General features: G+C 47.1%; 6 protein-coding genes across 6 annotated transcripts; 4 read left to right on the forward strand and 2 right to left on the reverse strand.

Moving 5' to 3' along the window:
* Nucleotides 1-2,099: 2,099 nt before the first annotated feature.
* Nucleotides 2,100-4,072, forward strand: N7495_007334 (peptide MFS transporter; the record flags this gene model as incomplete). The annotated part of the gene is made up of 4 exons (XM_057209985.1): nt 2,100-2,128; nt 2,232-2,443; nt 2,516-3,376; nt 3,429-4,072. The coding sequence occupies 4 exons, from the start codon at nt 2,100-2,102 to the stop codon at nt 4,070-4,072; spliced, it is 1,746 nt and encodes a 581-aa protein (XP_057063759.1).
* Nucleotides 4,073-4,518: 446 nt separating this feature from the next.
* On the forward strand, nt 4,519-4,755 carry N7495_007335 (uncharacterized protein; the record flags this gene model as incomplete). The annotated part of the gene is made up of 1 exon (XM_057209986.1): nt 4,519-4,755. The coding sequence occupies one exon, from the start codon at nt 4,519-4,521 to the stop codon at nt 4,753-4,755; it is 237 nt and encodes a 78-aa protein (XP_057063760.1).
* Nucleotides 4,756-5,855: 1,100 nt separating this feature from the next.
* N7495_007336 (syntaxin) lies at nt 5,856-6,997 on the forward strand (the record flags this gene model as incomplete). Its single annotated transcript, XM_057209987.1, has 4 exons — nt 5,856-5,861; nt 5,915-6,059; nt 6,131-6,597; nt 6,653-6,997. 4 exons carry the CDS (start codon nt 5,856-5,858, stop codon nt 6,995-6,997), a joined length of 963 nt encoding a protein of 320 aa, XP_057063761.1.
* A 526-nt stretch (nt 6,998-7,523) lies between these two features.
* Nucleotides 7,524-7,955, reverse strand: N7495_007337 (BolA family protein; the record flags this gene model as incomplete). The annotated part of the gene is made up of 3 exons (XM_057209988.1): nt 7,524-7,698; nt 7,745-7,851; nt 7,914-7,955. 3 exons carry the CDS (start codon nt 7,953-7,955, stop codon nt 7,524-7,526), a joined length of 324 nt encoding a protein of 107 aa, XP_057063762.1.
* Nucleotides 7,956-8,216: 261 nt separating this feature from the next.
* On the forward strand, nt 8,217-10,194 carry N7495_007338 (acyl-CoA synthetase; the record flags this gene model as incomplete). Its single annotated transcript, XM_057209989.1, has 4 exons — nt 8,217-8,505; nt 8,562-8,866; nt 8,925-10,104; nt 10,154-10,194. 4 exons carry the CDS (start codon nt 8,217-8,219, stop codon nt 10,192-10,194), a joined length of 1,815 nt encoding a protein of 604 aa, XP_057063763.1.
* Nucleotides 10,195-11,753: 1,559 nt separating this feature from the next.
* N7495_007339 (Eukaryotic translation initiation factor 4E-1) lies at nt 11,754-13,889 on the reverse strand (the record flags this gene model as incomplete). Its single annotated transcript, XM_057209990.1, has 7 exons — nt 11,754-12,221; nt 12,280-12,351; nt 12,407-12,635; nt 13,137-13,536; nt 13,597-13,702; nt 13,758-13,812; nt 13,879-13,889. The coding sequence occupies 7 exons, from the start codon at nt 13,887-13,889 to the stop codon at nt 11,754-11,756; spliced, it is 1,341 nt and encodes a 446-aa protein (XP_057063764.1).
* Between the last annotated feature and the right edge of the window lie 335 nt (nt 13,890-14,224).

Here is a 14,224-nt window from a genome sequence, read left to right on the forward strand (position 1 = left end):
CAATTCATCACAACCACAGTTAGACCCAGAGTCAAGTGATTCGCCAGAATTATTGTTGACTTGAATAGCCATAGTTGACTCAGCCTCCCTCTTCACATATACCTCACCCTATTCCCATATAGATGATGTGCAGTGGATGTCTTACAAGGTGAATACATGAACCATGAATACAACGACTTTAACAATCTAGATCTGCCTAGTATCTTGAAAGATCACGACCTGGTCGAAGAGTCGATCCTATACCACGAAAGATCTCCAAGGATCGACTTGCCAAGCATCAGAATGCGATTGTTAGCCTGTCACAATGCTTATAATTCCCCTACACCTGCAAGTTAATTCTGTGCATAGGTCAACAAGAATCTTGGGACTCGATTAGCACTACAGAGTGGTGTGATCTGAACCCCTCAGCCGATCTCGGGCTGCCAATACCTTGGAAAAGTCTTGATTCAGTAGGAAAGGCGCGTCCATACGAGCCCAATAAAGCGCAGTTGCGGCCAAGAGGCTTGGATAGTCACGCCCTTACACTGTAAGAGGCCAATCAGTCTTATCCGCGGAAGGGAAACTCTGGGTACGTTTCTTACTCGTCCTAGCATCTCAATATGGAGCGAAGTCGGAGCGATAAGCCAAGAGTGGCTGCGCCCTTCGGCTTTTATATACGATGGCGTTCCCATGCTGGCTTGGATTTAGAATGCTGTCTTCCGTCAGACTTCAGATCTCAATTCCTCGTTCATGTCATGATGTCCCTGTTGATATATCCGTGACTAAAACACTCATCTTCAAATCACTTATCAATAGCCATCTCTTGGCAGTTTAAGCCGAGGCTCAGACTCCACCTTTGCGATTGCAACACTGGGAATATCAATTTCCATTATTCAGAGAATCGTTACCCCGGAATCTTGCAATCTATGCCATCGATTCATCGACAAGCTTAATTGGAAGCTTACCGAGGCTTAGCTCTAGCATTGGGCTATTCGGTTAGGGGTTTTACATAATGAGAAACTCGGCAGCCAACTAGCTTGCCTACTCTGTAAGTATGTCGTGAGACCTCACAGCCAGAACTCAATATCATGCGACTTGATTCGCTCTCTCTTCGGTTGATAAGAGTTCAGCGCGGGGAACTGACCCGACGTTGCAATCGAAGTGGCGGACACATCTAATCATGCGATTCAGCCGCAATTTTGAACCCTAGATGCTCCTGATGCAGGGACCAGTGGAGCCAGGAGAATGTCTTTTTTTGGTTATCATACCCAAATGCGGTGCATTCTCCGAGAATATGTGAAGGCAAAAATGCCCTTACTTGAATTATTCCCCTGCGGTGCCAAGACTTCCCACCACCAATCCCAAGCAGACATGCTAGACAACGGCATCAGACTTGAAACTCCTGTAGTATCGAGAATATTTCACTTTCTCTCTATCATTGAGCTGTCATCTATCCACGGTATGATTAATGTTGAGTTCAAGTCCCGATGTCCAGAGTACGGTCCGGAGTACGGTCCGGAGTGCCAAGACTTGAAATATCATTTCGCCACGAGGAAAATCGCTTCCGGAATTTCCAGAAGTGTGGCACTACGTGGCGCTACAAGTGACATACCCTTGCTCGGTCATCCCCGAAATGCTAAATTGATACGATTGATATGATCATTGATAGTTCTTCAAAGTGGAATATTTCATACTCAATGTGTTTGACCCTATCAGATACCCGGGCCCGATTGAGATCTGATAGACCCATGATCCACTCAATTTGCAATAAAAATGACATTTATTATGTTGTTCCCGTCGAGAGTAGGGTTACATTGGACCCTCAACTCAACGGGCATTAACCCCGGCTCCTGCGCATTTACCGATCGCATCCATGGTTGATTGATCCCTGCTGGGAACAATGCTCACTCCCTACCTCAACTACCTGCCAAAATAGGATGATAATAGATGTCTTAGCCTTTGTTTTTATCTCGGTCCAAGAGATAACAACATTTTCTCTAGTCATCGTTGCGTGATACCTATATATTATACAGCCCGCCCTTTTTCGTGCTACCCTTCTCAGGTTCAATCTCATTTGTCTTCTGAGGTCTGCGATCAACCGCCTTGTGCCATAATCTGCCATGTCGACCGCCGCGGTTGAGGTCTCTCGGTATGTGACTCCTTGCACTTGAGTTGTCTCTCGTCTCTCTTGCCTCTCAACTCTAGGGCTCTTTGGAGGGTTACTCCGAGTACACTCACTAATGCAACAATAGACCTCACAGCAATGATGAATCCGTCGAACAGGTCCACGTGACCGACGAGAAATGCGCCATGGATATGGATAAGGAAGCTCTCTCCAATACTCCTGATGGCGAGGAGCCCACTGATGAAGAGAAACGGACACTACGACATATTGCGGAGAACCTACCACTCTCAGCCTGGTTGGTTGCAACCGTTGAGCTGTGCGAACGTTTTACCTACTACGGTTAGTCAGCTGGACACTGTAAAATCAGGCAATCATTTTGATATCAAATCTAATCGTTGGGCTTTGTAATAGGAATGAGCGGTTTGTTCCAAAACTATGTGCTCCGTCCCCTGGATGGTAGCCAGGGTCGTGGTGCCCTTGGCATGGGTCACCAAGGTGCCACTGGTTTGACCACTTTCTTCCAATTCTGGTGCTATGTGACTCCCGTCATTGGTGCCATTGTCGCTGATCAGTACCTCGGCAAGTACAAGGCGATTGTCTTGTTCTGCGGTGTCTACCTCGTCGGTCTTTTGATCCTTGTATGCACTTCCATTCCTGGTGCCCTGGAGCATGGTGCAGGACTTGGCGGATTCATCGTGGCTATTCTGGTCATTGGTCTGGGCACAGGTGGTATCAAGAGTAACGTGGCTCCTCTGATTGCCGACCAGTATAAACGCAAGAAGATGGCTATCACGACTACCAAGAAGGGTGAGCGTGTGGTCATCGATCCCGCCCTAACCATTCAACGCATCTACATGATCTTCTACGGTTGTATCAACATCGGTTCCCTGTCTCTGCTCGCCACTCCCTACATGGAACTGTACATCGGTTTCTGGTCTGCCTACCTGCTCTGCCTGTGCATGTTTGCTGCGGGTACTGGTGTGTTGCTGTTGGGTCGCAAGTACTATGTGGTGCGCCCCCCACAGGGCTCTATCATCACCAATGCCTTCAAGGCCATGTGGATGATGGTCAAGAACCGTGATATGAATGCCCCCAAGCCTAGCTGGCAGGCTGAGCATAACGGATCAACGCAGTTGGTGTGGGACGACCACTTCATCGATGAACTCAAGCGTGCCTTGGTTGCATGCCGTGTCTTCTGCTTCTACCCCATCTACTGGGTCGTTTACGGCCAGTTCTCAGGCAACTTTGTAACGCAAGCAAGTCAGATGAGCGGTAGGCCTTCTTATTGCTATAACGGAGACTTCCAAGCTAATTATAATCTTAGGCCATGGAATTCCCAACGATCTGATGCAGAACTTTGACCCAATCTCGATCATCGTCTTCATCCCGCTGCTAGAGACTCTTCTCTACCCTCTGATGCGCCGTATGAAGATTTCCTTCCGTCCTATCACCCGTATTTCCCTAGGTTTCATTGTTGCTGCTCTGGCCATGGTGTACGCCGCTATCGTGCAGCACCTGATCTACTCAGCCGGTCCCTGCTACGACTCACCTCTCTGTGCAGCCTCCGAGATTGATGGGGTCGCCTATGGTAACAATGTGCACATTGCCATCCAGACCCCAGCTTATATGTTGATTGGTCTCTCTGAGATCTTTGCTTCCGTCTCAGGTCTGGAGTACGCCTACACCAAGGCCCCACCCTCGATGAAGTCGTTCGTGCAGTCTATGTACCTGCTTACAAACGCCTTCGGCTCTGCATTGGCCGAGGCTCTCACTCCTGCTGCCTTTGACCCAGCCATTCTATGGATGTTTGTCGGTCTGGCATGTGCTTCTTTCCTCGTTGGTATCGTCTTCTACATTATCTTCCGCCACCTTAATGCACAGGAGGATGATATGAACGCTCTTGATGCTGATGACTGGATGCCCGAGGCCCCTCGTGAAGAGGCGCGCCGTGAGTCGGTCAAACACTAACCGGTCTATATGAAGATGCCTACCATTAGTTAATTACGGTCATACGACGATATGTCTCTAACATCAAACGAAAATAATGACTTAGCAATTACTTCTTGACTTTTATTTCCAATTTAACCTCAAATCCTAATTTTCCAATGTTGAGTCTTAATATTTAATCGTGCCTTCGCTCGGGCGGAGGTATACCGAACGTTGGTTCCCGAGCTCACATCCAAGCTCACATCCACGAACCGGATGAGAAACGACCTGGATGAAATCCTTATCTTCGAATGGATTCCGAATTGGAACTTGACCAATCTCCCACTGTACTTATTTCCCTGTCCTCCAGGGCTATCCCTTTTGACCTCACGTCGAACACCCTTCGCATGGAATTTACTAGATATTGTATGTCCAGCGTTCTCAATCATAGCGGACTGGAAGAAACAACCTAGGATAAGACAATTGCCATGAGTGGTACTTCTAAAGCCCCTTCTCCATCACCTGCAAGGACATCATTGGTGCTCGTAGTGGTTGTGTCGTTTCCCACTCCCGACTTCATGCGTGTCGCTGCGCCAACTCCAGTGAGGCAATGGCCTGCTGCTGAATGGGGTCAGGGCTACATTGACGCGGTAATGATTGAAAGAACCCGAAATGAAGTGCCTGGAATGCCAGTGCTACTTACACTCAGCCATCTGTACAGGTGAGGTATGTTAAAGCGTCTGATATTCCAAGGGTTGCTATTCCAATACTAGTTATTCAACCTTAGAATATTCGGATGTTTATTATACCTACCTATGTAGGTATATTATATATATATATACAATTTTCATCGGCCTCTGAAATATTTATCAAGTTTGAGAAACGAGAGATGAAAAGAATCACAACAATCCTGAGGTCCGGCATGAGGCACTTGGACGACATTGGAGGGGATTCTAGCAGGTGAGAGCCCTAATGAGATCTCATACCTATCTAATTAGGTACTGAGTACATCCTTTTAGCCTGCACAGATGGATACCTCTTATTTCAATATTGTCAACGATATTCGGATCATAGGGCTAAGTCAAAGCGTTTTCTCGTATTTCTTCACCGAATTTTCCCCGACATCAATCATAATCGAGATGTAATTGAGGAAAATATCGATTGGTGCACAGTGGAAGAGGTAAGCGCGAAGTTTCTAATTATAACTCCAGTGGGGATGCATTGCCCGCACGTTGTGGCTGAAATTTCCGAGATGAACGCTAGGTAACTGTCAATAGGATTTATAGATTGAGATTGATATTTTTAAAGAAGAATACAAGGTGATATTGCTATATTGTATATAATTTTCTACTAGCTATTTTTAAAAAGGTACAGAGTGGTTCGCAATCATGACGTACAGTAACTAACTGCAGATGTACCCGGTACTTCCTCCAGTATGGATACTCCAGTATTAAACTGCAGTACTCGATACCAAGAAAACAGAACCAGGGACTGTTCTTGACGTGCATTTAATTCGGACCCTCGATCCACCGCTCTTTTTATAACAGTTCTAGGCCCACCGCAAGGGATACTAATTATGCTAGCAAAATATAAATCAAAATAACCTTGACCAGGCCCTTTAAGCTATAAAATTTAACCCCTGAATATCTTTTAAAAAAAAAAGCACTGAACAGATTGATTTCTGCCTCAAGGCCACTGCCACCGCCAGTCTTTCCGCTACTCCACTTTTGTTCTCCCGTCTCACCTTTCTAACTTCTCTCCCTCATCTCCCTTCCTTCCGACCCCCTTTTGCTTGTTCCTTTTTCCTTCCAGAACAACTGTCATCATGAGTGTGAGTGTAAACTTCTACTTGCATTTTTTCGAACTATTCTAACGCGGTGTCAGTACCAGGCGCTAGGAGACGGTCAATCAGGCGGCTACGGGGGATACAATCCTTATGGTGCAAACGAGAATCCTTATTCTGATCAACAAACCTCGTATGGGTATGGAGGTGGCCACAATGACCCAGAGCAGGGGAACGGAAGCTATGGTGAGTCTTTCCTGGTGTTTGCAAATAACCGTAACCCCCCGCTCACAAGCTGACCCTTCTTCCGATCGCAGAGATGAACGCTGTTCCTCAATCCGGCGGCCCGACTGCAATCTTGAACAAGTGCAAGGAAATGAACGATGCCATTGCCGAGTTGAAAACCAAGCGTGAAGGTCAACTTGTCTCCGCCCAAAACGCTCTGCTCGACTCCAGCACAGGAAAGGAGGACCAGGCCGCGCGCCAGACTGTCGACTACATCGAGGATGAGATTAACACTGCCCTGCGCTACCTGCGCGACCAGTTCAAGCGCATCAAGGAAACCCCTGGATCCGGCGATCAGCGTGTGTCTGGTCAAGTCGAGAACGTCAACCGAAACCTCCGTCGTGAGATTGAACAGTACCAGCGGACTCAATCGGACTTCCAGAAGCGCCTAGAAGAGCAGGTCCGCCGTCGTTATGAGATTGCCAACCCCGAGGCCACCCCCGAGGAACTGGAACAGGGTGTAGCGCTAGTCCTGGCTGGCCAGGAACAGAGCTTTGCGGTATGTTACGCTATTAGCGCGCTTCATGCGATTGAGGACTAATTTATTTGATCAGATCCCCGGTACCCGTTCGCGACAGGCCAACGATGCCCACCAGGCCACTATGCAACGGTCCGCTGCCATCCGCAAGATCGAGCAGGATATGATCCAACTTGGACAGTTGTACCAGGAAGTCGCCGAGCTCATCCACCAACAAGAGCCTGCAGTCACTCAGATTGACCAGAGTGCAGAGGAGACCCACCGCAATGTGGCGCAAGCCAACACCAAGTTGGACAGTGCCATCGTGAGTGCCCGCAATGCGCGCCGCTGGAAGTGGTACGCTCTTATTGTGGTGATCCTCATCATCTGTATTGTTGTCGGTGTCGCAGTCGGTGTCACCGAAGCCAACAAGAGCAAGTAATCCCATTCGCCTACGACCCTACGCCCTCTCCTACCACCCGGAGTATCTACTTGCGTCGCCTCAGTATTGAGTCCACCGATTGATCCTCTACGTATTTGCATTTATTTTTCCTTTTGTTTCCCCCTCTATCCTTCGCTTCTATACCACTGTCTCGCATGTCCACTTTTTATTTACCATTTCCTTTTTTTTCAACCCTTGTGTAAAAGCAGATGGTCGCTCGACCTAGTTTTCGTTCTGTTTTCGATATGCTCTACAGGTTTAATCTCTCTTTGTGTACAGCTGTTGCGTCGTAACTCATGATCATTGTGTCTTTCCCCTATTACTCCCTGGGCCCTTGCTCATTCCAACGCGAGCTTATGGGGGTGTACATAATAGATCGCCTGTTTTGTGGATGGTCTTGCTTTGGCGCTACATTTATGTAATACCGTTAATAATCGATTTCTTCAATCAATTGCATTTCCTTAGCGTAAAGGATAAACAACTCGAGAAGGTTCTGGGGTATTTAATCGCGTGGTCGAATATCAAATCAAGCCTGGGCCTTCTTTTCAGCCTCACGCTGCTCCTCTGCTGGGGTCTTCGTCTTCAATTGCAACGCATGAATTCCACCCTCACGACTCATTTCGTCCTTCAATAAAGCGTATACCATACGGTGTCGGGCAGGTTGCATTTTCGACTCAAAGGCAGCGGAGGTAATCGTAACACTGGCACCGTTAGTCTCTCCTCCCATTCCAGCTCAGGTCCACATACTGGAAATGTGTCTCTTTCGACGTCGCTCCTTGCATAGCGGCATGGTGTGCATGTAGATGGGAGTCATTGCGAATGACAAGAGTCGCAGGAGTGAAAGCGTGGGCGATCTGTATCAATCATAGGCATTAGAACTGATAGCTTATGCAAGGTGGCATTGCGCAAAGTATACCTTGTCGCGCATCACATCTTCCATGGGGGTGTTGGAAGCCATCTTTGTAGAGATAGAGAAAAAGCGGCGAGGGAATAGGCCAAAAGTACGGAGGGACATTGGGAAAGAGAAAAGAAGTGTACAGTATTTGAAGTCAAAGAGAGTAAGAGGTCAAAGAATCAAACGGCGATAAGAAAACAAAAAGCGGAGACAAAAAGTTGCCGAGTCTGGAACTCCCGAGCTTTGGATGACATCAACTCTACTTTTTTTGCTACAAATGCGCAATTGATACCATCCTCGGCGCTTTGGGTTATGTTTTGCCATATGCGTCTAGTCTCACGGGCTTGGCCACGCGTGAAGCATGCGCGACTGGCAATCTCAGCAAGCTCGAAGCTTTTCTCGACACTTCCCAACCTACCAATCTTCCGTGCTCTACAGAACCATGACCCGTCCAGCTTGGCTGTCACTCATAGCGTCTCTGAACGCTCATTCACATACGGCAACCTAATCGCTGATGTATTGCGCGCGAAGGAGGACCTGGAGCGCAAGACTAGCGGCAAGCTTGCTGGAGAGAGAGTTGCGTTTATTGCAGAGAACAGCTATGACTACGTAGGTACTGTGACAATTCCATTCTGAACTGTAAAATTGCCAAAACTGATATATCAATAGTAAACATCCTCTCTATCTTTGCTAGTGATGCAATCGCGTTGCCTCTATCTCCTGCTTTTCCTATTGCAGAGCTGCAGTACATCATGAATAACTCGCAGGCCAAAGTTTTGCTGGCAACAGAGAAATATGCCGATAAGGCGACTCAGATCCTCAAATTAGGGCTAGAAACTGAGCCTCTATTCGATATCAGACCGAAGATTCAGACCGGCGCATCCGGTAGCGAGTCTATTCAGCTGGATGCGATAAGGGAGCAGCCCTCATCTGGCGGCATGATGCTTTATACTTCAGGCACTACCAATCGACCGGTTAGAAGCCCTACACTCAGTGACCGATAGAATCCCGGATTGACTAACAATATATCAGAAAGGAGTACTCATCCCCGAGTCCGCGGTGACCGCACAGGCACACTCACTTCTTGAGGCTTGGAAATATAGCCCAGAAGATCGCCTTCTTCACATTCTCCCACTCCATCATATTCACGGAGTGATAAATGCCATCATAACACCCATTTTCGCCGGCTCCTCAATCGAATTTATGTACCCTTTCAACACAGACAATGTCTGGAAACGACTCGCAGCGCCATTCCTACCGCAAAACACCACAAAATCCAAAATCACTTTCCTCACGGCGGTACCAACAGTCTACAACCGACTAATGATATCTTTTCCATCCCTACCCGACGAAATCCAACAAGCAGCCAAGCAAGGCATCTCCCCATCAAATCTCCGCGTCAACATCTCCGGCTCGGCAGCCCTCCCAACACCAACAAAAGCACAATGGCAGACACTAAGCAACGGCAACGTCCTCTTAGAGCGATTCGGCATGACAGAAGTTGGCATGGCAATAAGCTGCGGCCTGGACTTTCAAGACCGAGTCGACGGCAGTGTCGGCTGGCCACTCCCAGGAGTCGAAGCCCGACTAATAGACACAGAGACAAACGAACTAATTACAGGCGAAGATGCGAACCGCATGGGAGAAATCCAACTCCGAGGACCAACAATCTTTCATCACTACTGGGCCAACGAAAAAGCTACGGCAGAAAGCTTCGTGCCAAGTGAAGACAATGGTGCGCCATGGTTCCGTACCGGCGATGTAGCCGTGCGTCAACATGTCGAGGGCGCAGGGGGAGGTGACAGTGGGAAATGGGCGCAGGGACCCATGTATTTTATACGTGGCCGAATGAGCGTGGATATCATCAAGACGGGCGGAGAGAAAGTGAGCGCGTTGGAGGTTGAGCGGGAATTACTCTCACTGTACACTTACCCTTCGACGTCGAGGCCCCAACTTGAACTAATTGCGCTAACTATACCTAACAGACCCCAGATCGCCGAAGCAGCTGTCGTCGGAATTCCATCTGAGCAATGGGGTCAAAAGGTTGCTGCAGTCGTCGTACTGCGGGCAGATGCGGCACAGAGTGGTCGAAATGGTCGGTCTTGGGGACCTATGGATATGCGACGGGCATTAAAGGATCGCCTGGCGTCGTATAAGATACCACAGGAAATGAAGATGATGGATGCTATTCCGAGGAATGCGATGGGGAAGGGTGAGTCTTTTCTTGGTGGTGTCTTATACTTATACTAATTTTACCACAGTGAACAAAAAAGCTCTTGTCAAGGAAGTATTTGGAGTGTAGTCAAGCGTTGTATAGCCGTATATCACGCTAGACTCATTAGATTAGACTACTCCTTGTAACCAATGAACTCTCATACAGTATTTAGGTCCACAATTAGTATCATTCTGTACTTCGTAGTCATTGATCTCGAGCTTTTTTACCCTTGAGTTTTCAACTTTTCAATCGATATCTGCAATCCATATGTCATAAAATCGACGGAAGCATCTGAGGATACCTTGCCTCAAGTTACCATTCGACTCGAATGGAAAAATTAATAAAGAGCAATATAAAGCCCTCGTCCAGCATTGGAACAACAATTAAAGAGACCAAAGCTCCTCAACTCCCTGATTATCACGCAAATACCATTCAAGCATTACCAACACTAATATTGCGAAATTCACGACCACTCATTTTCAATTACAATAACCCATCAGCCTGTTTCTCCTTCTCCTTCTCCTTCTCCTTCTTCTCCTTTTCTTTCTCTTTCTCCTCATCATGTCGTCGCTTTATCCCCTTCAGCCTTGGTGATAAAACCATAACTGAAACAATTATGCAGTGCATGACTGAGATACAGACAGCTATCAATATTGGATCGCAATGCCGGTCATATATGAAGGTTTCTGTGATTGGATTCTACTGGTCGGAAGATCATATGGGCTCACTGAACTTTCTGGCCAAGTTATTAGGGCTAACGTCACTCAAAAGCTCATTCTTGCCACATATATTTAGTTGATGAAACGTGGGCGGAACATCCAAAAGACGATCAACGAGATCGTCGATAACATCGACAATATGATCGAGTAGGGAAATTGTTTACCAAGGAACAGCGCATGGGGATCTAAACAAGAAATGGCTATTGAGACGTGCTCTCTGCATCCGTGAGGCAGATGATGGTTTGAAGGTCACCAAGAAGGCGAAGATCGTCGTCAAGATGCGAGACCTATGGTGCTCACGGACTATGGTGTCGACCTTTATAGTTGTGGAGTCGCTCTCCGCGGCCAGTTCCATCATTCATTTACAGTACATGGGGATATCTCGACAAGATGGCTGGCGAGTGGCGAGACGTACGATCTGCTTGAAGGGGAATACTAGATCGCAGCGATTTCTTCGGCTTAAATCACCCAATTACTTATATGTGATGGGGAGAGTTGAGCAATACAATTCCAATCCACAATTTCTTACCATACTTCATATCATCCAAGTTCATAATGTCTCATGAATTAATGCAGCCGTAAAGATTCCTTATGTATAAGCCGAGCTCTCAATTGAAACATGCCTCGTAAAGTATTTTTGCGAAGATACATGTCGAAAGCAACCAGGTCGTTACTGCAAGATAAATAGCATTTTTTTTAATAGAAAAATGCTTGAGCGGGAAAGAGACTGACTCTCGATGTGTTCATATCATCTCCATTATCCCTAAGAAAATAGCATAAGCACTCGGTTCGAGCCCGGGTATTGTTGGGTGTTCATCTGGCATCATGGTCTAAGAAAAAAAAAAAAGAACACCCCATCCTCAATTCGATTTTGCATTCATTCATAGAGGAATGAAATTAGCCAGAGATCCATGTCGTAACTTCGATTTAAACAGTGTACTTGGCCTTAGCACGGGTGCTGCCACTGTGTGCACTGTCAGTGTGACCAGAGAACTCGACAACGTCAGCATCGTTGAGTCGCAAAACCTCCTTGAACCGGCGGCCAATCGACTCGAGCGATTCCTTGCCCTGTGCTGGTGTACGGGTAGATTTGTCACCGGGGATAGCCTTGCCCACGGTGCGAGTCCAGAGACCAACACGGTAGAAACCCTTGCGAACGTTAACAACAACACCCATGACCTCGTTATCTCCGTCAGCCTCGAGAGTCTCGCCGATCGCGGAGAGTTGTGCGTGCAGCCAGAGATCATCGATGGGAACGGAACGCTTGTCTTTGAATTGGTACGACCACTTGCCACCATGCTTGTTCTGCGGGTCCTCCCATTCAGGGCGCACGCCCTTCTTGAAGAGGTGATAATCGGCCTTGAGACCGAGCTCCGAGGTGGGTGCAATGTTGTTCTAATAAAAGTAACCCAGTCAGTAACTCAAATTTTTGATGCCAAAAGATCGTACGTACGTAGATGCCCCAGAATTCTTCTACGGAGTTGAATGTGACAACTTCCTTCAGCAGATCGTTCCAGTTGTCGCCCTTGAAAAACAGTCAGCACATGTCTTATTGACTTTGAATTTCAGATGAAGCTCACTCGGCCACTGGGTGGTTTGGTGAACCACAAGGTCCAGTCATGCATCAAAGGGTGCTTGACGTTGAAGTTTTCGGGATCGTGGAAAACGGTGACAAGATCGTTGGTGGGCTTGTTCTCGTCGGCCACGGGGGCGCCATTCTCTACGACATCAGCCATGATGGGTGGTGTGAGGAGATAGGGTGGGGGGTGTTCGAAGGGAAGTGCGGAGGGAGAGATTTTCGGAAGGGCGCTTTTGTTCGCGTGTTAATTATTCTAACACGTGCCTAGCCTTTAATACGGCAGAATCAAATCTGCTCCAGGCAGAGTCGGGAAAGTAGGCGGAGTTGAGCGACAAGAGGGACCGCAGTGACCGTGGAAGTTTCGAAGTCCGAGATCACGGCACGCAAAAACTGCTTTGCCTCTTTTGGATCGGGCCGCACAACCCTAGTACGGATATCTTCTAGAACAACACTTACTCTTTTATTTCTTTATACTTCAAAGATTCTAAGGTTGCTTACTTCATCCGATTTAGCTTAGATAAATTTCGTCCTACTTTCACTTTCACTCGAGAAAAAAGACATCTTTCTTCCAATCAACCCTTAGATTAAGCCCCGGGAGCCTTAGAAGTGTAAACATATCATAGATGCATATGACAACGCCAAACGAAGAATATTAATACGACAAAGATATCAAAACAAATGAAAAAGCATTGGATATGTTTGCACCCCAGAATTACTCGATCAAGTCTCACCACTGCTTACCAAACTCAGGAAGCAGTTCCAGCCTGGATAGTGATGAATTGTTAGAACGGTACTTCGTGGATATAAGAGCTAGAAGGTCCTTACCCAAGCTGACAAGATTGACAACTAAAACCCGCAGCTCCAAGGGAACGAATGCAAAGTTAAAACCTTGGACAACTGGCCAAACTATCAAGTTGGCCTTGTAGCCAGGCACGAACGAATTGCGCCACTTCTCCACTGGGTCAGACCCTTCCATAACAGCCATTGAGAAAAGGAAGAAGCTCATTTGTATAGGCGCAAACACAACCTGATCAGCTGTGACACGAGCAATGGTGGTGGATAAGGTATTTCTGAGGTTGATATGGCGATGAAGGATGCCATACCAAGCAGTGGCGGCAGGACCGAAGACAGCTGTGTGAATTAATAGTTAGCTTATTAGCTACTGCCACGGGTGTATTGGTAGTAGCTAACCTCCACCGTAGAGAGCCATTCGGCCAGTGCGGGCAAAGTCGTGCTTCTGTAGACCTCGGCGATCGACAGCCTGCTGGGCTAGGACGTCACCGGTGCCAAACAATACCTAGATGATCGATAAGAGAATGATCTCCAAGAATTGACATAGTAGGAGTACATACTGCACTTGATAAACTGGCAGTCAAGATGGGCGACTTGGCCAATTTAGACTGGTACCTGAAAAGGTCAAGATATTAATTGGTATGCGGTCCGATTGTTTTGATTGCCAAGGGATGGATTTACCAGCGAAACATGATTTTGATCGAAAAGTGAGAAAGACAGATAGATTGGAACTGGAGCGAAGAAAATTGGAAAGAGAACAAGTTGTAATTGGGGAAATTAACCAGTAGTAAAGTGACAGGAACAGGAACTGGGCGATAATGACATCGTCAAGTTGGAGATTGCGGAGATGAACTGGTCTTCCGATCGCCCAATTAGGATGCGTTATCAGCCAGGAAGATACAGATTGATGATCTTGAGGATATCACATAGGAATATGACAGTTGATAGATTTGAAAAGATGTTAATCAAGACAAAATAATCTATAAGCTAATTGAACCATGAAGACTATTACGGAATAACTACGTAC

The sequence above is a fragment of the Penicillium taxi genome (genome assembly GCF_028828555.1).
Source record: "Penicillium taxi strain IBT 34144 chromosome Unknown utg000004l_segment0_segment0, whole genome shotgun sequence".
Taxonomy (NCBI): Eukaryota; Fungi; Ascomycota; class Eurotiomycetes; order Eurotiales; family Aspergillaceae; genus Penicillium; species Penicillium taxi.